The 25,361-nt window shown below is 37.7% G+C and overlaps 1 protein-coding gene across 2 annotated transcripts in view; it reads left to right on the top strand.

The window, feature by feature from the left end:
* The first annotated feature begins 841 nt into the window (after positions 1-841).
* Positions 842-25,361, top strand: part of tafa4b (TAFA chemokine like family member 4b) — a 51,193-nt gene continuing 26,673 nt past the window's right edge. The window contains exons 1-3 of one of the 2 annotated variants that reach the window (XM_073875964.1): positions 842-1,128; positions 17,691-17,787; positions 17,913-18,027. In XM_073875964.1, coding sequence (XP_073732065.1) covers positions 17,913-18,027 — 115 coding nt within the window. In that variant the 5' untranslated portion in view covers positions 842-1,128; positions 17,691-17,787. Of the gene's footprint in view, positions 1,450-17,690; positions 17,788-17,912; positions 18,028-25,361 lie in introns of both variants that reach the window. The other variant, XM_073875963.1, reaches the window with a different exon arrangement.

Below are 25,361 nucleotides of genomic sequence, written 5' to 3'. Positions count from 1 at the left end.
GCAAGTCAACGACATGTAACGCTCGTCTCGTGATCAGTGTGTCTAAATATTTTGCGCACTGCGCCGCAATATTTGATATGACCCAATAAATTTCGTCTGAAAAGTGCAATGGGGCAGCATTTTTGCCCATGAAAACAAGCAGTGGAGATCTTGGAGAGCTTCACAAGGTTGTTTGTGGTTAATATTTTATTAGGTAAATGTCCGGGCCAAAGAAAATGTTCAATGATGAAAACAAATAGCATGGAATATTGAGTGCAATGACAATGTTCTTAAAAAGAGAATTCAATAGGGTAATATTTCATGTTCTTCTCAGAATCCCTTTTATCTCATTATTATACTATAAAAAAGACTGAATAATATTGAACGACCGAGTCTCCTTAAGTTTGGACATGCACATCAAAAGCTACTTTAGGAATGCCTTGGCATGTAGGTGGCTTAACCAATGCATTTTTTTCCTCAAGTCACAGCCTTAGATATTACACTCATTCAGACCTAGTAGACCAGATCTCTAAACTACATTAGTAAGGTAGGTAGGAGTCCTCCTCCAAAACTGGAATGGCTGCAACATCCCGCAATTCGCAACAAAGATTACATTTCACCTGCCTTTCATCCTTGATGGGCCAGGTTGTGATTGGCGATTGATAATTTGCCACATGATAGAAATTTTTCAGCGCATCCAAAGACGCTTGGAGATTGCACGAACAGGTCAAAATCGATCTTCCAAAAACGAACCTTTTTGAGAACAGCGTAAAACCGAACCGCACTCAGTAGCAGGCATATTGACAAACACAAAATCTTTTCACTCGTTTTCTTGCGAGGCTGTCATTATAGTAAAGCCCCCTGCTTTAACACTTGTAAGCTATGACATCAGTTAGCGTGGCTACTTGATAAACCGCACGCGGGGCGGGGGGTGCAGCCGACGCACGTGCGCGGAATAGGCAAGGCAAGTTCGCAATTCTCTTGTCAAATCGATCGTGGCTCTGGAGGAGCGCGCGACGCGCAGTTTTCAGCACAGACTTCCCCATCACTCACAATCCCAGCGGTTCCGGGGGACGCGTGTGACGCGCGCCTCGCCTCGCGGGGACACAGCTGTTAATAACCCAACAAACATGTCTGGAGCATTATAAGGTCATTAGTCTACTAACCCCCATATGGATTTACCCACGTCTTTGGCGACGTTCAAACGCTGCGTTTCGTTTATCGTTCTCCCTCATCCATCCTGTCGTTGACGGCCGGCGGACAGATTCGCCAAATAATGGCTACATTCGGTTTATGAACTCTTCATCTCATCTTCGCCGCTGCCCACTCGGGGTCCGTGTGATGGACAGGCGGCTAGTGCGCACGACCTGCAGTGTTTGGAGTGAGTAGAAAGTAAGCTCGTTTTTAACACTCGTCTTCCGGACTGCCGTCACACTTTGAAGAAGAATGCGCTCGCTTTCATAAACCGAGGTAAAACTCTTTTTACTCTGTTCGCTTTTGAGCTCAAACTTGTTTTTGGGTGCAAATAATGTGGGTTGTTATCTAAATGTAACGCAATACGGGTTGACATTGAAATAAACTTTATCAGAACGCGCCATTTGACCCAACACCCAGATAAAGAAGGTTTGGAGTTCGTGATTATAATACAGTTTTGACCAAATTGTGATTTTTAACCAACTACCATATCCTGCTGCGTTTGACCGGCTTGCAATTCACACTTACTGTACATAAGCTATCTAACGTTAGTTGTTGGAGTCGCTCTCTTCTGATCTGTCACTCATCTCGACTGTGTTTGAGAGATAAATTAAAAGGTTTGTGGATGTGCGATAAGCGATCAGCCAGGTTTGGTATGCTGCTTATCACCTATTGAACGTTAATCAAGTCTTCGTTTAATGCCGATTGGAAGGAGCGCGTTAAGATGTCAGTGGATAGAGTTGCGCGGTTGAAGCGCAGCGCACCCAGAGCGCGTACCAGACGCACCAGGTGCATTCAATCACATCACAAAAAAGATAGATGTATGATGCACCGATAGCTGAAACTGCGCTTTGATCGGATGGATGACAGTCACTCTCTCAAGTGAGATTTGTCTTTGCGCATTTTAATTGGCGCGGTAATGAGAGCCTCCCTCACCATGTAGTAATTGCTTTGCGCCTCCACCCTGTCACTGTTTGGCCATTTGTTCCCTCCAATAACTATTGAGAGGGAGTCATTATTTCCCCTTTGTTTCTCGTCCTCCATAGTACCTTGTAGAGACAATTGTGCCATTAGTTCAGCGGAGAGAGGCAGAGGTTGGGTGCGAATGTAAAGCGACTTAATTGTCATCGACACTCACATTAAGAGGCAAGCAGCACAGCTGAGCCCAAGGAGATGACTCAATGAAACATGTGTCTTTCCATCTATATTTTACTCTTTCTCTCTACCTCATGCACAGTCATCCCTTTCATTTGGGCCTTGCATCACAGTGTTCCCTTTGAGAGAGAGGAGCGGAGAGAGGGGGTGACAGAGGGCATGTGCATTCTGGAAGAGCATATCTGGGGGCTGCCTGCCTGCAGTTTATTGGTTTCCCCTCTATTGATGTCAGTTCTGTTTTAGCATTAACTTCTAACCCACCTTCTGCACTGCTCCGGGCACACCAGAACACCTGGTCTCTTCTCTTCTCTTCTCTTCTCTTCTCTTCTCTTCTCTTCTCTTCTCTTCTCTTCTCTTCTCTTCTCTTCTCTTCTCTTCTCTTCTCTTCTCTTCTCTTCATCGTGGGGGGCCTAACACATCTTTGGAGCCATGTTCACAAAAGGAGGGCGGGATGGAGAGGTGTAACATGTGAGACAGATGAAGGGATGAAGGGATGCTTGGGGGCATCTCTGATAGATAAGGCACGGATTGCGAGCAGCTCAGCTGGACAGATCTGCTCTCTGAGCTCTGAGCTGGCATTAGCCGATCCACTCCGAGCTGCCGTGATGGATGGATGCTCTTCGAACGGACAAGGACCAGAGAGAGCGAGAGAGCTTTGTGTGAATAAGAGAATGTGTGTGTGTTACAGAAATGAAGAGACATAAAGGCAGTGATATAAATCGAAAAGGGTGAGAAAGAAATTAATGATGGAGTAAGAGATTCACTACGAACAGAAGGCGGTGATGGGAAAGTCCCTCATCTGTAAATGAGATTGTCCCCGATGGCCATTTTCTCTCCCAGTTCCCTCATTCTTCTTCCCCTCACAAATCTCAATGCTCCGCTGGACGCAGGTCTCAATTCGGGCCTGTGACTCACCATGTGAGTGCTGACAGTGAAAAACAGAGACGCTGCAGGGATTCGAGCCTCAGGAGACTCTCTCCTGTTCTCTCTATCCCTCTCACGCACTCACTTTGTGTCAGTTGGCCCTGAAACCTTAAAAACAAGAGAGGCATGAGAGGGCACATTAGTCAAAAAGAGAGTTTAAAGAAAATAGTGTGGAACGCTCAAAAGGCAAGGGAAAAATACATCACAGCAAGAAAATGGTAGTGCATAGCACACAAATCCTAAACCAAAACAGGATCCTAAGTGTATTTCCTTCAGAAAGAATTGAAGGATTGAAATGATAACAGATCTGAATGGGGAGAATTCGAAATGGTCCAGCTTCACCAAACGAAAATATCTGCGGTAACTTCACACTAAAATATTTACAATAAAACAACTTGATTTTAAACAGCGCTGAAACTTTTAGCAGTATTTACAACCACCATAAATTCCCAAGCATCCCATTACTAAGAAAACATAATTGAATTATTTAAGCACAAAGGCTAATAGATATTCCCCACAGCCTTAGTTTTGTACTCAATCTTTTAAAGGTATCAATGTTTAAATATCTTATATCTTCTCGAATACAGTAGATTGTACACATTGACTTCCATAGTATTTGTTATTCCCACTATGGAAGTCAATGGGTACTGTCTACTATGCGCTTTATTGATTCTCACGAAATCCAGATTTAGAAGGTGTCCAGCATCAGAATTTTTAAAAAGCCCTTGAAGCCAATTGTTTTTTTTTTGCACATATACGATTAAGGTCTGATCTTACTATAACCTTTATTTTTAGAGGATTTAAAAAATATTTCCTATAGAATTATTTAATTTTTTTTAGATTTTATCATTCTCAAAAATTATCATTACCGCAACATGATATTACATTAAATATATGCATTTACAAACACATGTTTCGGTAATGAGAACTAAAAAGTTGTCTAGGTACTATGACAAACAGAATTTTAACTTTTATCTGGAGAGAAAAAATAAGAAGTGCTTACCTGGAAGCCATCTTGAGTGTCACAGTCAATTGTGTCCCTTCCAACAATTTTTTTTGAAAATGTTAGTTCCTTGAACACATTAATATTCCTTATTATTGTCTATAAATTTATCAATGATCACCAAATACTACATGTTTCTTTTCTGTAAATGTTTATAGTATAACATGCACTGAAGCTTTTTATTTTTTAGATTTTTTAATCATAAGTATTTCCATGTCAAAGAACCCAAATCCAGTCATCATGCACTGCAAAAAATTATGTGTTAATTTTTTACACATTGTGTGTGTCATGCCATTTAAGGCGTTATTTCATGTTAAAAGAAATGAAAGGGCCAACACAAGTTGTGTTAAAAACAGTGATGGGAGTAACGGGTTACAAAGTAATTCCATTACTGTAATTTCACTCCTTTTAGCGGTAATTAACGAAGTATTTTTTTAAAATCAAGTAACGCAGTTACAATTACTGAAATTGCACTGAAACCCACCAGGGTCCTGCGAAATTAGATCAGAAATGTCTTGTCTGCAAGTGTTCATTTATCACAAAATAGAGTAACACGAGTAACCAACTCATTTAAATTTCAGTAATTGTAACTGCGTTACTCTATTTAAAAAAATACTCTGTTACATGTTAATTACCGCTAAAAGGATTACTGTTTTTAACACAACTTGTGTTGGTCCTTTAATTTATTTTAACATGAAATAACGCCTTAAATGGCATGACACACACAATGTGTAAAAAATTAACACATCATTTTTTGCAGTGTGGACACATTGCGGTAATGACATTTTTCCCCTTAAATGTGGGGAAAAAAAAACAAAATTGGTGTGTATGATGTCATTTGAAACCATTTGCAAAATAGTACACGAAGAGATGTTTGTAACTGTATGCTTCTTATTTTGATAGCCTTTACTTTTTTTTATCAAAATGTTTCATGACACCTCATAAGTCTAATTTTGCGAGAATCACCCGCTTACTATAATTTATTAAAATATATTGTTTTGTATTCAAGAGAATAAAACACTTCATACAGGTTTAGAGAACATGAGGCTAAGTATATAATAACATAATTTTTATTTTTGGGAGAACTATCCCTTTAAGTAATATTTAATTTATATGGACGGTTTCAGCAGTAACAACATAAACAAGCGGCTTTCGCGGTCCGCACGTAACTTCCGGTAAACACTGCTAATAATAAATAACCACAAAGTACTTTAAACGTAGCTTATTTATTTAACAAAAAAAACAACAACACATAGATTACCTAGGAAACCAAAACATTTGTTATTTTCGACGAGGCATTTGTTCAAGAGATCAGTTTAACAACTAGTCAGACCATTAAAAAAACGAAACCGGAAGTAAAGTTCGCATCCAGACGTGTATCACGTGTGTCCGATGAAACCGTCTATAGTACTACCATTCAGTATAAATACTAGTTCATAGCATAATATAATCTAAAACTATTGTTGTACCATCATGGCTCATATTATCCATCTTTTCCACCTTCCTCTTCAGTCTTTTCATTTTCTCTTGACATAGCTTTACAATTTTTACTGTTTGTCCTAATAGCACTGAGCCCTCTTGTTTTCTGCAGTGAGTGGCGGTTTGGATTGGTTTATTTCACTCAGAATGGATGACATCCATTTCAATGGGATTTGCCTTAAATAACAGGCTAAAGGAAAAAGCTCTTCGGCTTCAGCACAGGATATGTTGAATACACAAGTACTTCTGTCTGATCTGAGGATTGGCAGTGAGACTTGTCAAATTTAAATGAAAATATGTTGAGCTGATACCATGTTGAAAGCCAGCGCTACCGTGTCATAATCCAGCACATTATGACCCTAAACCATAAGTTTATTCCTCTTAGTGGATTGTGTTGCTCTGTCACAAGGTGAATCATTGCCTCCAGTATTCAGGTTACAAATCCGAAGGAAAAAATGCACCTTTTAAATAAGCATCAGTTTTGTGGGCGGCTTTAAGTGCTTTTGTGGCCCGAGCAAATGGAACCAAAACGTTGCTTCGCAGTTGTGGAGATTCTCAATCAAGTGACAACAATCTCTATCAATAAAGCCGTTTTGTCTTTTCAGTATGAGCTTTCAAACCTAATGCAAGATTCGAAAGCTCAAGAGGTTGAGTCTATAAACCGGATATGTGTGTGTGTGAGTGTGTGTTTGAGTGACTTTACAACTGTTTCTGTATCAGCTAACAGATGTTTGTCATAGTTAAATAAACTGGAATGTTTTCTATGTGTGATTAACCAAAACCCGAATGCATAAGAAACACACACATTTACTTGCTTTACTTAATTGCTCAATGGAATGTAGTGCATCGAGCAGCGTAGTGTGTAAAGCATTGAGTTTAAGACATTAAGCCTGATTTATTATAGCAATAAACCACTCGAGGCCAAGTGCATTCTTAGGCACGACGTGAAGTGGAGTGTTTAAAATCCTGTTAACCTTGATAAAATATGATAAAAGACACCAAGTTCAATAAACAGTTAAATGTATGTGTTCTCATAGTCAAGTAAGTCAAGTAACTGTAGTTTTTAGTCTAACTTTATGCGGTTTACCATGGCAAAGTAGCAACTTAAAACAGTTTTGAATATAGTTCATGTAGTGTTCCTGTACATCAATTGGTTGAGCATTGTGTTAGCAAAACAAAGATCATGCGTTTAAACCCAGGGAACACACACACTGACAAAATGTATAGCTTGAAGGGACACAACTTTTTTTTTAAAAAATGCTAATTTTCCAGCTCCCCTAAAGTTAAACATTTGATTTTTACCGTTTTGGAATCCATTCAGCTGATCTCTGGGTCTTGGCGGTATCACTTTTAGCATAGCTTAGCATAATTCATTGAATCTGATTAGACCATTAGCATCAGGCAAAAAAATAACCAAAGAAATTCAATATTTTTTCTATTTAAAACTTGTCTCTTCTGTAGATACATCGTGTACTAAGACCGACAGAAAATTAAAAGTTGTGATTTTTTTGGCAGATATGGCTAGGAACTATACTCCCATTCTGGCGTAATAATGAAGGATTTTGCTGCCATATGGCTGCAGCAGGCGCAACGATATTACGCAGACTGTAAAAAATACTTTGCTGCCTTAAAACTCGGATTTACAAGTCATTTCAACTTACTATTATTTATCTTGACTAGAGATGAGTTGTTATAACTACAGGTGAGTTGTTATAACTTATAAAATGAAGTTGACTTTTCTCAACTATATTTTATAAGTTGTGTATCTCTGTTGACATGACTTGTAAATCTGAGTTGATTTAACAAAAAATTTTAAGGCAGCAAAGTATTTTTTACAGTGCAGCAGCTGAAAATAGTCCCCTAAGTATCTTTCAATAGCAGGGGACTATTTTCAGGCACTGCGTAATATCATTGCGCCTCCTGCAGCCATGTTACGGCGGCAAAGTCCTTGATTATTACGCCAGAATGAGAGTATAGTTCCTAGCCATATCTGCCTAGAAAATCACAACTTTTAATTTGTTTTTTTATTTACTTTGATCTTAGTACACTATGTAACTACAGAAGAGTCAATTTTTAAATAAAAAAAATAGGGAAACTCTTTGGTTATTTTTTGCACAATGCTAATTGTCTAATCAGATTCAATGGATTATGCTAAGATATGCTAAAAGTGGTAGCGCCAGACACGGAGATCAGCTGAATGGATTACAAAATGGTAAAAATCTAATGTTTAGAAAATGAGCATATTGTCAAATAAAGTGGAGTGTCCCTTTAAATGCACTGTGTTTTAGAAAAAAGCATCTGCCAAATGCATACATGTAAAAGTAAAAACCTGACTGACACATATAACTTAAATAGAATAAAATACAAAACCATACTTTTAAATATGAACCTAAATGAGGACAAATATGCTCTGCTATTACACCAATAATGTTTTTAATTTACTCTGACACTGTTTCATTTACACAGATAAAAGCATCATAACTGCATTTCACACTACACTCTCAAAATAAATAAAGTCAATAAGCTTTCATTTTTTATATATATAAAATGGTACAACTGTCACTGTGATGGTACACATTTAGGTACAGATATGTATACTGTACATTTGGCACCAATATTTACCTTTGAGGTACTAATACGCACTCTTTAGGTATCTTTTTCTGAGAGTGTAGGTGGGTCAAAGCATAATTTAATCTTGCTTTTATGCCACATTGTGTGGGGCCAATCACACCAAAAGCGTTTATGGCAGTTGCAAGCGCTTTTTTAATGATATTCTATGGGCAGGGAGCAGGGGCGTCGCTAGACATAAAGCTCTACTGGGGCACGGGTCCCCCATTTTTTTTTTACTTTTTCTTGAAAGCCTGCAGTGTGCAAGATACAATTTCCTTTACTTAACCCACTATTCCAACATTGCAACAAGTACCGGGAAAGACAATTATTTATTTAAAAATATTTAAGTATCATCTTCATATATACATATATACAACATTATTAACATGTTTAAAGCCATAAAATGTTTGGAAATAATGGCAGGAGAGAAAATATTTTTATGCACATTTGCATTTTACATAACAAAGATTAATAACTTATTTTTTTATTTTTAAGAATATTTTCATTTTATGACTGCTACTAAAAAATCTATCTTAGTTACTGCTAACTGTTTATGTAATGACCTAGAGCTAGTGAACTAAATATTAATTTCATATGTGAAAATACAGAACAGTATAACACAGCTTTTGTATGTGAACAATGCAATTTTATAGACTATTGACAGAGGTTTTTACTGAGATTTTCCTCTAATGTTTGAGCCCTGACAGGGTAAGATGTTATGTGTCTTTATTCCCTTAAACTCATCATCTCTCATTTTTGCTTCCCTTTTCCTGCTTTGCACAAAACTGATGTCCATCACATGCGTCAATGATCGGGTGAAAATAAGATTTTCATTATTATTTAGAAACTCACTTTAGTCTCGTCATGTTTTCATAAACCATCTCAATCGCGTGTACTTTATATGCGGCTGCGCACGGCAAAACAGTCGCGCACGGACATGAATGGGTGCGTGGACGCGGACATGAATTGGGGCGTGCCGTGCACGCGTGAGTGCGACTGCTGCGTCGCTTTTTCAAACGTGAATTGGGTAACTACATTGCATATAGATCCATTTTACCGCGATTGTCTTTGTAACGGAATATACTAGTTAACTGCTAATGTAAACTTGAGATTTACACAGGGGCACAAAAGATTTACACTGGGGCACGTGCCCAGTAAAAGGGGTCTAGCGACGCCCCTGGCAGGGAGCGTTTGCACGCTGTTTATGCGCGCCAAGCGCCTTGCGGTTTTTCTGCCGTCAGCCGCAGCACGCGCTTTTGAAGGAGCGCTGAGAGCGGAGAAGCGCCTGACGTCATTCGCGTCTTTCCATTGTCCAATCGAATGAGGGGAGAGGCGGGCCTTACGTTGTGGTGAGGGAAGTTTACAGTTGCATTGAAGAACCGGACTCCACTCGCTCACTCTCTCCTGCGTGTTTGCGCACCTCTCACCCTCAAACAAGGTCAGAGCAAACGCACTATTTTTAAAGTTTCTGCTAATATGACAGTTAACAGCAAAAGAGCGCTCACGCGTCAATATTTGATTGACAAGACAGCTGACTCTGATATAAAAAGCCGCGTCGCACTGCTCTTTTTTTAAGCGCTTTGCGTTTCCAAGCGTTTAAAGCACTTTTGGTGTGATTAGCCACTAAATATGCAGAGATTTTCACATCGTGTGAGGTAAATCTGTTCGAGAAGGTTTTTTAAGGGCAATGGCTTTGCACTTTTTAGGATTTCCAGGTGTGTGTGTATATTTGTGTATGCAAATTTTATCCAAATCACTGTAGATAGACAACGCTCTTACCAAACAATAATTTCACCGCACTCAATAATAAGTTTTGGTTTAAGTGTGTGTGTGTGTCTTTGTAAAAGTCAGCGTGTGTGAAAGGGAGAGGTTAGAAACCAGCGATCCTGAGGGAACACAGCAGTGCAGTGTCACACTCCACAGCCCCAAAGACAAATTAATTCACTTATTGATACTGTTGACACATCTCAGTGACTTTGTAAAATTAACAATTGATCACACTCGCTCTCCTTTTTCTTTACTCGTGCCTGACTTTTCCCATGTCTCCTTCTGCGTTTGCACGCCCGACACGTTCGGTCATTATTATAATTACGCAGCGGCCTGCAGGAGTCTGGTCATTAGTGATAGGGGGGTGCGAGATAATCGGAACAGTGGCCGAGCTCAGCACGTCTTTGTGGGGACGAGTGCAAGGAGAAAGACCCTGGTTCTGACAGCAGAGGGGCACTCTCATTGATTGTTCAAATCCACATTGAAACAGGACATAGGGTCACAAAACACCAGGAAAACAAAAAGATCAGTGCATTTGTCAGACAAAGAGAGAGAGAGAGAGGGGGGGGGTGGTTTTGAGCTAATCTGTTTGTTTTTACTTTGGCTTACTCAACAAGTTGAGATGTTTAGATCTCTTATGCGACACTAGACATATGCTGAAATAATTGGGGTTAATTATAATAAAGGGATAACTTGAATGAACCAATGAAATGCAGTGGATGTGACTGCAATGAATGCAGTCTTTTAGGGTCTTTTCATGTCATGTCAAATTCAAAAGTTTAGCTTACCAACGATAGCTTACCAGTGGCTTTACCTTTTATTCAATGTGGCAGGCAGGCACACACACCTAAACCTATGAAATGAAAGACTCTGGTTACAAATAGTGCTTCTTACAGGGCCTGTGAGGAAATGGATGAGATGAAAAAACAGCCTGGTGATGTCATGAGATCTTGGGGTCCATGTCTCCAGTCTAAGCAACAGGCTGTGAATGGGACTTAAGTGCAGCGAAGATCAATTCTTCTGTAATGTTAACCCTGTTGTGACCCCTGTCATCCTGTTACCCTTGGACAAGATATAAAAACAGTAGTAAGTTCAGGGCCTGGTAGAAAATGTCTGATATATCTGCAGCACAGCTTACAGTTAGTTTTGGTTAATATACATCTCTCAGTCAGATACATTCATCACCAGTGTACTTAGTTTTCCATCTGTACAGACCTGCAGTCATTCATGTGAATTAATATTTGTATATATAGACATGGTGTGCGCGCATGATTTTGTGCATGAAAAGGCAAAATCTGTTTTGCCGGAGTGTTTATCTATCCCCGCGTAGTCTTGTAGATTAAACTTGGGAAGGAAATCACATGCAGCTCCAATAGTCTCTAAAATAATCGCACACACACCCATAAATACATATTGAAATGAGTTGCTGTATAGTGCCGGGTGGTGAAATTGCCTGCTTATCTTCAGTAATATCGGCTGAGCGAGAGCTGATGTACTCATCTGCAAACACACTGATACTGCAGGACCAGCGGTGCGGAAACTCCCCGCGTCCGTTCGGATTGGCTGCCGGCGCTTTACGGCGAGCCCGCCTGCAGATGCTCGTGGACGTAAACACACACGCACCGATATTGCCTCGAGACGCGGGAATGCAGTAGGCCGGAAACGTTTCATTGAAAGCCAGATAAATGCGCAGGAGGCCCCGGCCTCCCGCCGCATTTCGATATTGTGCATTTTGCCAGAAATCCGAGATGCTTTTAAGAACTTCTTCTGGCCCCCGCACAGTTTGGGCTCATTTTTGGTGGGGCCTCTTTTCGGAGAGATAGAGTTGTTTTGCAGAGTCATTTTTCTGCTCTGTTTGAAACCCAGAGCATGAAATGGTGTATTTAGGATCAGGAATGCTGTTGCAAATGGCATGTTAGAGAAAGAGGGTGAAAATAAGTACAGAAAAAAATGGTAAGGAATGGAAAGCATAAAGTTAATGGAACTATTGTGACTCCAGGTGCAGTTTAGACATGCGTACACTGCAAAAATGAATGGCTTAGCGTTTTTGATTTTCAGCATTAATATCTAGAGATCAACATGATCTTGCGGAAAGTCGTTTTATAGTCACGCAAAATTTGATCAATTTATTTGTTTCCATGGCACGAAATGCTGCTTTTTTCATGCCTTGAGCATAAATGTTTGTTGCTAGGGCTGGGAAAAGATTAATCGCGATTAATCGCATGCAAAATAAAAGTGATTTTTGGAATAATATATGAGTGTGCTGTGTGGAATTATTACATATAAATACCCACACATTCATGTATGTATTTAAGAAACATTTACATGTGTATATATACGGTTTCAGCAGTAACAACATAAAAAAGCGGCTGTCGCGGCCCGCACGTAACTTCCGGTAAACTCCGCTAATAATAAATAAACACAAAGTACTTTAAACGTAGTTTATTTATATAACAAGCAAAAAAACAACACATAGATTACCTAGGAAACCAAAACATTTGTTATTTTTCTACGCAATAATTACACACACACATATATTATGCAAAAAAACCCTTTTATTTTGTATGCGATTAATCGCGATTAATCTTTTCCCAGCCATGTCACTCGCACAAATTTCTATAAATAGTTTTTCGTGTCCGTGGCATGACTTTCTTTTTCGTGTCATTTTATGTAATGTTTTTTATTTGTTTTCCTATTTTTAAATCATTGTCGCTTGGGGTTAGATTCGGGGTTTGGGTTAAGATGTACTTTTATGTATTGGTTTCTACATGTTTTTTTCTGCTTTTACATTTTTTTTGCCTGGAGTTAGGATGTCTAAAAATGTAACAGAAAGTGATTCTAACCCCAAGCGACAATTGTAAGAAAATATGAAAAAATTTTGAGAAAACAATACATAAAATGAAACGAAAAAGAATGTTGTGCCACCGACACAAAAAATTATTTATAGAAATTTGTGTGACTGTCACAAAAAAGACGGAAAGTCGTGTTATAGTCACGCAAATTTGATCAATTTATTGTGTCCATTGCACAAAATTCAGCTTTTTTCGTGCCTTGAGCATGAATGTTTTTTCGTGTCACTCGCACAAATTTGTATAAATAGTTTTTCGTGTCCGTGGCATAACTAACTTTGTCGTGTCATTTTATGTATAGTTTTTTATTTTTTTCCCTATTTTTAAATCATTGTCGCTTGGGGTTGGGGTTTGGTTAGGATGTACTTTTATGTATTGGTTTCTACATGGTTTTTTTCCGCTTTTAAAACTATTCTCGCCTTGAGTTGGGGTTTGGGTTAGGATGTCTAAACATGTAACAGAAAGTGATTCTAACCCCAAGTGACAATGGTAAGAAAATAGAAAAAAACAATACATAAAATGAAACGAAAAAGAATGTCGTGCCACCGACACAAAAAACTATTTATAGAAATTCAAGTGTCACGAAAAAAACATTCATGCTCAAGGCACAAAAAGCTGAATTTCGTGCCATGCATAAATTGGTAAAATTTTGCGTGACTAAAACATGACTTTCTGTGAGATCAGTCTGCTAGAGATTGAGATACATCGCAAAATGACCCAAGATGTGTTATTTACTGAAAAAAAAGGGAAATGAAATCAAATGAATTTATACTTAAAACAGGTAAAACTATTTGCCAGTAGACTAAGAAAATTAAATTGAATTAAGTATATAATTTTTTTCCCCCAAACCAAAACTTAATCTCTTAAGGCACTTAGCACTATACATTCTCACACACAAACACTCCACTACTATGCAGTATACTAAATTGGATATTACAAAGACTATTATCTTAATCGGCTTAATATATGCATTTACCCAAGGAAAGAGTCTTATTCAGCATCTACTGTAGATGATGATGATGTCAGTGCGGCAAAGTTTAGGTGTATTTTTTCAATAAGACTCTTTCACCCATCCCAGCTGTATGTGCAAGTAAATCATTTGTAGCTTGATTTTCCAGAAAACTTTAAACTCTGTGAATGTGAGGTGGTTGCGTTGTTTGTTTCATGATCCTGTCCTGTCATTTTGGCTCATTCATGATTGAAACTCTTCATTGGTTGAGAGAGCAGATTTAAATATTAAAGGAACAGTATGTAAGAAATTTATATCAATTAATCATAAAATGGCCCTGATATGTCACTAGACATTAAGAAATCATTTTCATTTAAAATACTTATATCACTGACAAGTGGTCTGGCCAGGATATTGTCATTTAAAAAGTGGAGTTGCACCCCTCAACTGATGTTTATGTTGTCATTGTGTATATCGGCCACTAGCTGTGTAATTGCAGTGCCAGTTTTAGCCACAAGTTTTGTGATTGCAATACCAGTTTTGGCCACAATCCTACATACTGTTCCTTTTACTTTAGCTTCACATTATTTTAACGTATTATTAAGTGGATTCTTTTTGTTTGGAAAAGTTTGACTGATCAAACAATGCGGGACAATCCGGATGCATTTTCCGTGTATTTTCCGTAATGTCTTTGTGAAAAGGGCTGACATATATATATTTTGTGAATTACCAGTTGTTTCTTTCTTAAATGGTTATTTAAAAGTTTTGGGCTACGAATATTAATGCAAGGCTAATTCATCCAGAACTCTAAAAGGATTTTTATCATCATCACTCAAGCAGGCATGAAATACTGGAGTCCATTTCATTTTGGTTCCCCTGTTTCTGAGAGCCTCAGTTCACAACTCACTGGTCAATTTAAATGACTCCGGCTAACAGGTACTGCAATGTACAGTTGGGGCTGCGCTGTATCTTCAACAGGAAAACAGAGTGGGCATTTCGCTGCGGAATGTGCCTGCAACGTGTTGCCTCACCTGCATGTGTGTTTATGTTTAATGCTTCTCTAGTGAGATCCGGCCATGAGATGATGACATCAAATGCAGGGCATAGTTTTTTATCTTAGTCAGAGGTGCAGCCGGTGCATGTCAATGAAGTCTGTGTGTGTCTGTGTGCGCTCATGGTTGTGTGTTTGTGATTGAGGTTAAGCCAAATGCAAATCAAGGCAATTTCCAGACAGACCTTCCTATGCAGACCGTCCCACTTCACATAATGATCAACTCTGTCTGCTCTGCTCAAGAGTTCTTCAGTTAATACACTGATAAATACCACACACACACACGCACACATGCACGCACACACGCACAAGCGCACACACACGCACACACAGGAGCAGACCCGAGTGTATGTCTACATGACTTTAAAGTATAGAACAATGTTGTGATTTGGAGGAAGAATGATGTGAGATTCAGGTGGTAACAGTATGACCGCTGTATGTCATGACGGTAGACAGCAGTTTGTGTGCAAATGTTTGTGTAGTCAGCTTTTGTGTGTATGCAAGAGTAAGCAATAAACATTAGTGAGTTAATGTGTTAGAATTAAAAGTGGTTAGTAATGCAAGTTGTGTATTTGTCTATGTAAAGAGAGTAAGAAATGTGCTGCCTTTTTGTTGCATCATTGCATGCATGCACTCATGCAAATACTAGATGTGGTGGTTGACTGGTTAACACACACTAACACTTTTTGAACATGTCAGTCAAATAATCAAACAGCATGAGTCTATACCTGTGTATGTAAACAAATGCAGCATAAAGTTTAAACAACTTAATTATCCAAGTCAATTCATACCACTTTTTTAGGTTTTGACTTGTGATAAGTTGAGATAATTTAGAACAACACGTTGAAATTGTTTAACTACATTTTTATGTTAAAGTGACATAAAATATGATTTTTAGTGTATCTATTTGCAGATAAACTTTACTGTATTACATCATTCTGAGATTTACTCACTCAATCATCCACTCAAATCAACAAATCATTGAAAATTATAATTGCATTTAATAAATAAAATATTTTGAATGCATATAACATAATGCATATATGCACACAATTTCATTTTCTTAGACACACTGGATTTACATTTCTCACTAAGAGCAATTCAAAGTATTTCCACAAGGGGGCAGAATGACACTCTTATTGACACAATCATTTATATAGACCAGGGGCAAGGGGAGTATTCCAAAAAAATGGTTATGTGACATACCCGGGTATGTTGAAAATGAAAAATGTCCGTGTGCGTGCATTAACTTAATAATCAGATGCCCCAGAACCGACATGATCGGGGTAAGCAGGTTTTAGATTAATACCCATATCTTTAAACACCAAAAATAAATGAAGATAATAATAATTAAAAGCCTTGAAAACTATGCCTGCTTTCATTGCATTATAACAATTAATGATACTTGCCATTGCCTTAAAGCAGTTGTGTAGTATCTGAGTGTTTTACCTTTTTAAGTTGTTTTATTGTAACTTTTAAAGGAACTTTTTTGTTTGTTTATTGTTTAACATTACAATAATAAAATGTATTCTTATTCAGTATTGAGATTTGTAGTGTGCTTTAGTTTCTTACAAACAAATATTTTCAAATATTCAATTTTTTTAAGCAAATAATTGCTTATTGTTCTTTCCCCGGGACTTTATGATAAAATATTACCCAGACAATTGTTGAAAGTTGCCTTGAAATTTACCATATGGCCGAACAGTATACATGAAATACATTCTTGACGTATTATCCCTGTACAGTGTCTTGCAGACAGTATAGATGTTAATAATGTAACATTTTTCATGTTGTCAATTGTATGCTAGGGGCAACTGTTCTTGCCACTCAGTATTCATTTCATACTCCTCCTCTCTCTGTCAAGGTAAAGAGTCAAACAGGAATTTGACCTAACGATTTCTGGCATTGCACTTGTCTGACAACTTGCAGGAACTTTCATTTACTGTGCGCACACATACCTGTGTATCGGTACGTGTATATGTACCAGTGGAAATAAAAAGTATGGATGTGTGAACTTGTGAGATGTCTGTGGGTGATCTCTGAGCGTGTGATGTGTTTCGTGCCCGGGGGTAGGTGAACTACTGTAAACAAAATATCAGTCCCATCTTTGTGGCCTCTCTGCTTGTGTGCGTATGCTTTTGAAGAACACAGGTTGCATTGAGCCCTGAGGATGTATATCAGTCTCTGAAGCTGGCCTTTTTTCCTTCTCTCCATCTGTGTTTCTCTCTTTCTCTCTTAAAGCAAACGTTTCATTGCTCTCTCTCTATCTCTCTATCTCTCCTCAAACCTTCCGTCTCCTTTTGTTTCTTTCCTCTCAGTCTCATGTTTCCATGTTGCTTTATTATCATCATATTATTTTCTGTATTTTCTGGCCTATTTGTGTTTCTTCAGCTTCAGATCCTTTCATGTTCTTTCATGATTTTTATTAACCTTTTCAATTCTGTTATGGTATAAAAAAGGTCACCTTAAAATTGTTTTGTTAACTTAATGCTTCCATTATGCATTCATTCTGTTTTCCGTTCAAATGTCTGTGTAATGTGTAAATGAGATTGTTTTACCCTTATCCTAGGCACAGACTTCAGTATTAAAAAATAAAATACTTTTTTATATTTACACAAATATTTTATACACAGACACGCACACAAACATACAGTTTAATATATACATTGGCTTAGTTGTCTCTTTTCAGCTTTTGACCTCATGCTATCTCTTTTCCTTCTGTCTCCTCAGTTTTTTGAAGAAACAGGTGAGGATTGGAGAATAAAGAAGGTGACATGGCCAACATTCTCACAGGGTGATCTGACAGGCCAAAACACAGGACAGAAAGGTAATATGATTGACAGCAAGGACATTTGTACGGTTTTCATATGACCTTTAACATATTCTGATGCATTTTACTCATTTTCAATGCTCTCTCTTTGTTGCTATCTCTTTGTTCTGGTCTCATTTTAGATGAAGCTGTGGTGGTGGTCAATGTGGCCGTTGAAGGTCATACTCTTGGTCATCTTGGTAATATGGTCTTGCCATTCGGTTTCGGCGGGTACAAAGAGCCTACGGGGACATACAGGTATATCAATGTTTTAACTTTTAATTGAGTTATCTTGTCAATTAAGAGAAAACATTTGCATAAAAAATTATGAGGATGTACACTAAAAGATGCACTTACCCAATTTATAAAAAAACCTGAAGCTTTTTTCTTACTAATTTTAAACTCTGTGTATGTTTTGATAATCGTCCTGAATCTGATCTGAAAATTTCTTCAGATAAATGCAATTATTTCAGCTTTTTGCTAAACATTTTTATTTTTGAAGAAAAATACCCATATTTTAGAGTTTATAAGCAAAGAAAAAAATATAGATAGGATGAAACTTCTTTTGTTTGTTTGTTTATTGTTTGTTTGAAAGCAGAGGGTCTGTTCTTTCATTTGGTATATATATTTTTAAAAGAAAATTTTGTAAAACTTTTGTGAAAATGACAAAAAATCTGGCGGGAATGAGATTTTTATGTACATTTCCGGATATGAAGACTAAGCTATAAATTAAAAGGGGACATTTCACAAGACTTTTTAAAGATGTAAAATAAGTATTTTAGGGTGTGTCCTTTAAAATGCAAATGAGCTGATCTCTGCACTAAACGCAATGCCATGATTGGATAGTGCATATTCACTGTTAACACAGATATTGTCCTTACTTAAACAATCAAGTAAATATCACTTAATATTTTCTGTTTTGAAGCCAAAGGTTAAAAAGTGTATTTGATTGAACTTTTAAGCTTACAAAATCCATTAAACTAAAACATTCAAGTTAAATGAACTAAAAATTATTAGTTCATGTTGTAAGGAATACCCATAATCCTTTGCGGCTAACTATTTTTATAATTTTCTGATTTTTCACAGAATAAAAACTGATACAAACAAATAAAAACTTTCACTACTCAAATATTTGTAAATAAAATGTCATAGAGGTTCAAGCTCTTATATTATTGATGTTGTTTTGTTGTAAATGATAATTTTGTGAAGTCACCGTTCAGGGAATCAGTGTTTCCGTACATGAACATTTTATTGTATTTCTCTCCACAGTACTGACAATGTATGTCAAAAACACAGTTTTGTGTGTTTCTGTGGAGAATCATGTTTATTCAACGATTGACTTAAAGTCAGTCATTAATTTTGTGTTATAATACCATTTATAACATCAAACGTAATATAAAGTGATAAAAAATAAAGTTATAAGCAACAGGTTTCCTCACAAATTTCTAGTAATGTCAACTAATCCAGGTTAAGAGTGCAGGAATATTGGAAGAAATTAAAACATTAAGTCTATTCAACTTAGAATTGTTGTTAGAACAACTTCACTTAAAGTTTTTAAGTAATCATAACTTAATTTTTTTAAGGCATGAGTTACCTTCATTTTTTTAAGTAAACTCAATTCATCCGGGCTTACAGTGTTAAGGGGTGGTATTATCCCCTTCTGACATCAGAGGGGGAGCCAAATTTCAATTACCTATTTTTTCACATGCTTGCAGAGAATGGTTTACCAAAACTAAGTTACTGGCTTGATCTGTTTCACATTTTCTAGATTGATAGAAGCACTGGGGACCCAATTATAGCACTTAAACACGATTTTCATGATATGTCCCCTTTAAACACATAATTGCTGCTATTGTCGAATACTGCTCTGTTCAAGAAATGTAATGGAAGTCGTTTAAGATCATACATTTAAGTGTCACCACCACTGTACCACACCATTATTAAAGCGAGTGGCAACAAATTCACACTTTTCATTAGATTTCACATCTCTGCGGTAAGGTGTTTTGGGCAGAGGGACAGTTCAGTAATGACTGTATTAAAATGTATGATCTTAAATGGTCTCTACGTCCCTCCATGTGCCTCTTTATACACACACACATAAGACAGAGCAAAAGCTAAAATGATGTCCACCTCCCAACGCTAATTGACACCCACGAGCTAACTATCTCTGATTTGCATAATTCATGAAAGCTTCCCTCATGGCGACGAAGTGACCAGCAGTACATAAATATTTTAGCATGCCAAAAGGTCAGACTCCGGTTCTTTCGCTGAATCATTCATATTATGCAAAGTCCTCCCCAAAGTCAGCGTTGCTCCAGCTAATTATCACACTTTCTTTAATTATGACTTCTCTTTGTTTAGTTGTTGCTAATACAAGGTGACCTTTTTCGCTGGCACAGAAATGCCACCAGCACCTCGAGCCGGCCTGACGGATGATGATGGTACTTCTCATGTTGATATGGAGAAGAGGTTACTCTTTTCACTGAGCTGTTTTTAATCAGCGTTCAGCGCTAATTACAGCAGCGCTGTTTTGAAGGTCACCAAAGTTTTCACATACCACCAAAGTAGATTGTCATCGGTGCCCTCGGCCCTGTGCTTTTCCAAATCAGATAAAATTTACAATTTAAAATTGAGATCTCTTTCATACTGTATATGAATTGATTCCTCCAGACTGCAATGACTTTAAATAAGGAGAAAATGGACAGGTGTCCATCAGGTTTTGTTAGAAAGTTCCTAGGGACAGATTACTATAATCTTACATATTTTTGTCATGCATCTATCTATCTCTTAATTTCATTTGTCTCCTATGTTACAATTTTTGCTTCCTTTAAGTAATTTTAGGAGAAACCTCAAAACAAAAGCTGATACTTAACTGAAACATGGATTAAGTCTCTACTTAAGTCCTGAGCTATAAAAGAGCAACTTTATTATTTTTTTTAAATATTTATTATGCATTTGTCAGACACTTTTATCCAAAACAAATTACAGCGCGTTCAAAGTTTTTATTCCGACTGTGTTACTTATTGAATCCATGACCTTTGCATTACTAACAAAATGTGGTACTAATTTATATTAATTAATAATTGCTATAAAATTAAAGACTTACTGTATATAATAAAATATATAATCATATGCAAAAGCAAAAATTATATTGCCCACATGTTTTTCTTTAGTTTCATTTATTTGTCACGTATGTCACTCACCATAAAGTCTATGGACTCAAGTTCACCTTCAGAGACGCAAGTTCATCATTGCAATACCATTTGCACCCACATGGTGCCTCTGAAACTCCATAAATGCCTGTGGAGGAATCATCCCTCACAAGTCTCAATGAGGCTGTAATGGCTCATTTGTAAAGTTCTCCACTAGAAACATAGACACTAATGGGAATGGATGGTCCGAATCTCACCAAAACGAGGCAAAGGGCCATTGACTGATGGTTGACACAAAAACCAGACACTACAACTAACAACCACTTTCCTGGCTGCGCATTCTGCCGTGCTCATCCACCCTTGCCGGTAAATAAAGACAATGCTCCTGCTTTGATTCTGTCTGCAGTAATAGGTCCCTTATACAGCCAGCATTGACAACAGACGTCTCCATGCGTGTTGCATTTAACGATCGCATGACATTTTTGCATGCCTGCAAAAGCAACTCGTCACCATTTTCGACTACAGCATATTTTCGGCTGGAGTCAAAGGTTACCCGCTCTGAGATCTCATTTGTGTCGTGTGATCCGAGCTTTGGTCTGTGTGAGTCTTCGTAGCTGTTTCTCTCATGACATAAAGATTAAACACACACGTCCAGACGTCCGTATGCCATTGTTTTGTGTCAATGACACTGGTCACATCCAATTAAAATCAACAACCTGTAGCTATTACCTGGCAATAGAGAAGTGGAGCGTGTCACTCTAGGTTTTTAAAGCTTTGTTTCAGTGTTTTTGTTGAAAAACATGTTAGTTTAATTTTGTTTCATGGATAGTTTTTTTTATAATGTAGGCCTACATGCATTTCTGGGACCTCAGTCACTTGATCAGTAGTGATGCAAATCTGTGTTTTTTGGATGGGTATTTTAAATTAAAGGGGACATTTTACAAGACTTTCTAAGATGTAAAATAAATCTGTGGGGTTACCAGAGTACGTATGTGAAGTTCTATCTCAAAATACCATATAGATAATTTATTATAGCATGTAAAAAATGACACTTTGTGGGTGTGAGCATTAATGTGCCGTTTTTGGGTGTGTCCTTTAAAATGCAAATGAGTTTATCTCTGCACTAAATGGCAGTGCCGTGGTTGGATAGTGCAGATTAAGGGGCAGCATTTTCCCCCTCTGACATCACCAGGGGAATCAAATTTCAATGACCTATTTTTTTCACATGCTTGCAGAGAATGGTTTACCAAAACTAAGTTACTGGGTTGATCTTTTTCACATTTTCTAGGTTTATAGAAGCACTCGGGACCCATTTATAGCACTTAAACATGGAAAAAGTCTGAATTTCATGATATGTCCCCTTTAAAGTCACAATAAAACAGAAGTAGCAATGGTCTTATTTTCCCCGTCATGACGTATATCTGAGTGAAACGGCTTTTGAAATGAGAAAAAGGTAGGACGGGAGATGAATTTGTCCATTGAGAATTAAATGGATAGTTGGATGTTGGGTCATGTTGCTATTTGCTAATCACTGCAATCTGCCATTAATCGTGAGGGGAGGAGATTAGCGCTTTTTACTGAAGATTATGCATTATTTTTAAATAATGAAGCTCACAGATAAGTCACCAAAATATTACAAAAAATTTAAGTTTTTAATAAACCAATAAGCCCCAAGAAGCAGTGGGCTACCAGTGCATTTTATAACAGCTAGGGGGCATTGTTAGAAACCCCCTTAGCTGTTATAAAATGCACCGTAACCCCACTGCTTTGCAGAGATTATTGCTTTCATAAAACAGTTACTTCATATGCAAAGCAGAATTTCATAAAATAAAACACAAATCAGTTGTAATTATATTAGTACAAATATTACTCTTCCGCCAAACAAAGTAGTTCCTCAGAATCAAGTGTGTCTGCAACAGAGCGGAGTTCCCAACCAACACAGACGCAGCAAAGACACAATGAAAATATGATTAAAGACTGTGATATTTATTTTTATAAATCAACTTTCATCTAAAATATACATCAACATTTATATCGTGCAATTGTTGAAATGGATCAAATAAGCTTGTAAGCATGCTCTTTCCCCGTCAGTGTTTTGAAAAAAGCCACTCAGTTTTAGTTTAATGTCTTCCAGAAAAATTATCTTCTTTAAATAAACATAAAATGAAAGAACAGACACTCCGCTTTCAAAAAACAAAAACAAAAACGTTTCATCCTACCTTCATTTGTTCTCTTATCACCTCTCAAATTTTCAGCTAAAGCGGAGATAATTCCATTTTTGTGAAGAACTTTTGTAAGGGATCAGATTCAGAGCTATGAACAGTACTACACTGCGTTAGTGTTTAAGTTGGGTAAGGTTGCCATCTAGTGGATAATAGCGGAAATATCAATTTAAGATAGAAACAACTCAGAGAACGTTTTCTTTTTATTGACGAAATGACTCAACAATATTTATTGACATTTATCTGGATATCGCCATAATTGTGCAAATGTAGAAAAAGAAAAATATGATTAAAGACTGTGTTTATTTTTTTATAAATCAATACGCAGCAACATTTGCGCAGTGATACTTCTGTAAATCGGTCTGAACCGTGCGTTTACCAGGGTATTTTATCACGACTTAGAAAGCGTTTCAACCAATCAGAATGAAGAACCAGAACGGGCTGTTTTATAATTTGAATTTTATTGTGACTTTAAGCTTACAGTTAGTGAAGCTGGAGAAAGAGAGATACAGTATACAGTAGAAACACACATTTTCAAATTTCTCACTATCTGACAAGAAGGTTTTGCAGTCATACTGAGTGAGTTTTGAGGCATAGATCTGTGGATAAATGAGGTGTCTGCACAGGGCAGCTCAAGTGTAAAAATCACCTTAGGGCTCAACAGTAAAGACTTTCTTTGCTGGTCAAGTCAGTGTTCAGATGTCTACTTGGCTTTTCCAAATCTTCAGCAACCAAAATAAATTTATACTGCATTTTATGCATTTAGAAGGCACTTTTATCCAAATTTTTGTCAATTTAGGTCTGTCCCTTGCTGGAACCCATGATAATGTAATGCTCTACCAATGAGCTACAGCATACAGGAGTATGTTTTTTCAAAGGATGTTTTTTTATTATGAGTTTCCTAAGAAAACACGTAGTAAAACATAAACTTAACATAAAACATAGAGCGGCAGCATTAATATATTTTTAAACGGTTCACTGAATCAGCGGAGTTGTATTGTAACATAGCAATAATAACATGTGAAATCTAACAGGACAAACCAAGCGTGCCGCATAAGCCCTGAAAGTAAAGCCAAAACGTCTTGATCGCCCCCTAGTGACTGGTCCCAGTATAGGTCATAAACCCCGCCTCCCCCATGTTATTCAATAGGACTTGAGACCAACTAAACCAGGGGTGGGCAATTCCTGGTCCTGAGGGCCACAGCCCTGCAGAGTTTAGCTCCAACCCTAATCAAACACGGCTGAAAATTCTAATTGAAGTCTTCAGGACTGTTTGGAAATGACATTCAGGTGTGTTCGATTAAGGTTGAAGCTAAACTCTGCAGGACTGTGGCCCTCGATGCCCACCCCTGAACTAAACACTTTAATTACACTTCAAATATCTTTTTTCCGAAGCTGGTTTCTGTCATTTAATGTAGTTTTTATCACGCTGATGTAAATTCAAGTGTTTGTTTTTAAAATAAGTTTGTTTTTAAAATAAGTTTGTTTTTAGTAAGTTATTTAATGCTATAGAAACGGTGGTGTGACGTCATGATTGACAGCTGTGATATGCACATTCTGCGAGAGCAAGGGCGGGACCTTGATTTCGCGGCTTTACTTCCTGCTCAATACTGCGCAAGACTGGTCCCGAAATTGCTACTGCGCAGACTCAAGACCTAAGATGTCAGCGCCGTATCGGGAGACTGGCGGCTTCACTCTTAAAGGAATAGTCTACTCATGTTATTACCTTAACTAAGAAGAGTTGATACATCCCTCTGTCGTCTGTGTGCGTGCACGTAGGCGCTGGGGCGCACTGTGACGCTTCGATGGCGTTTGGCTTGGCCCCATTCGTTCAATGGTGCCATTTAGAGATAGGGTTGGAGGTGACCGGACACATCAACGTTTTTCCTATTTGGGACGAGTAGTTGTGCGGGCAAGTTTGGTGGTGCAAAATGAGGCGTGGCGCTTTTCTAGGCGGATTTAAAAGAGAAACTATATTTTATGGCGTAATAGCACTTTTGGGAGTACTTCGACTCGGCGCAGTAACACCCTCCCTCTCCCATTATGAGAGGGAGAAGGGGAGCGGACTTTTCAGGCGAGTCGGAGTACTCCCAGAGGTGCTATTGCGCCATGGAGTGTAGTTCCTCTTTTGAATCCGCTTAGAAAAGCGCTACGTTTTATTTTGTACCACCAAACTTGCTCGTATAACTACTCGTCTTAAATAGGAAAAACGTTGATG

The sequence above is a fragment of the Misgurnus anguillicaudatus genome, chromosome 14 (genome assembly GCF_027580225.2).
Source record: "Misgurnus anguillicaudatus chromosome 14, ASM2758022v2, whole genome shotgun sequence".
Classification (NCBI taxonomy): domain Eukaryota; kingdom Metazoa; phylum Chordata; class Actinopteri; order Cypriniformes; family Cobitidae; genus Misgurnus; species Misgurnus anguillicaudatus.
This window is presented reverse-complemented; position numbering and strand designations above follow the sequence as displayed.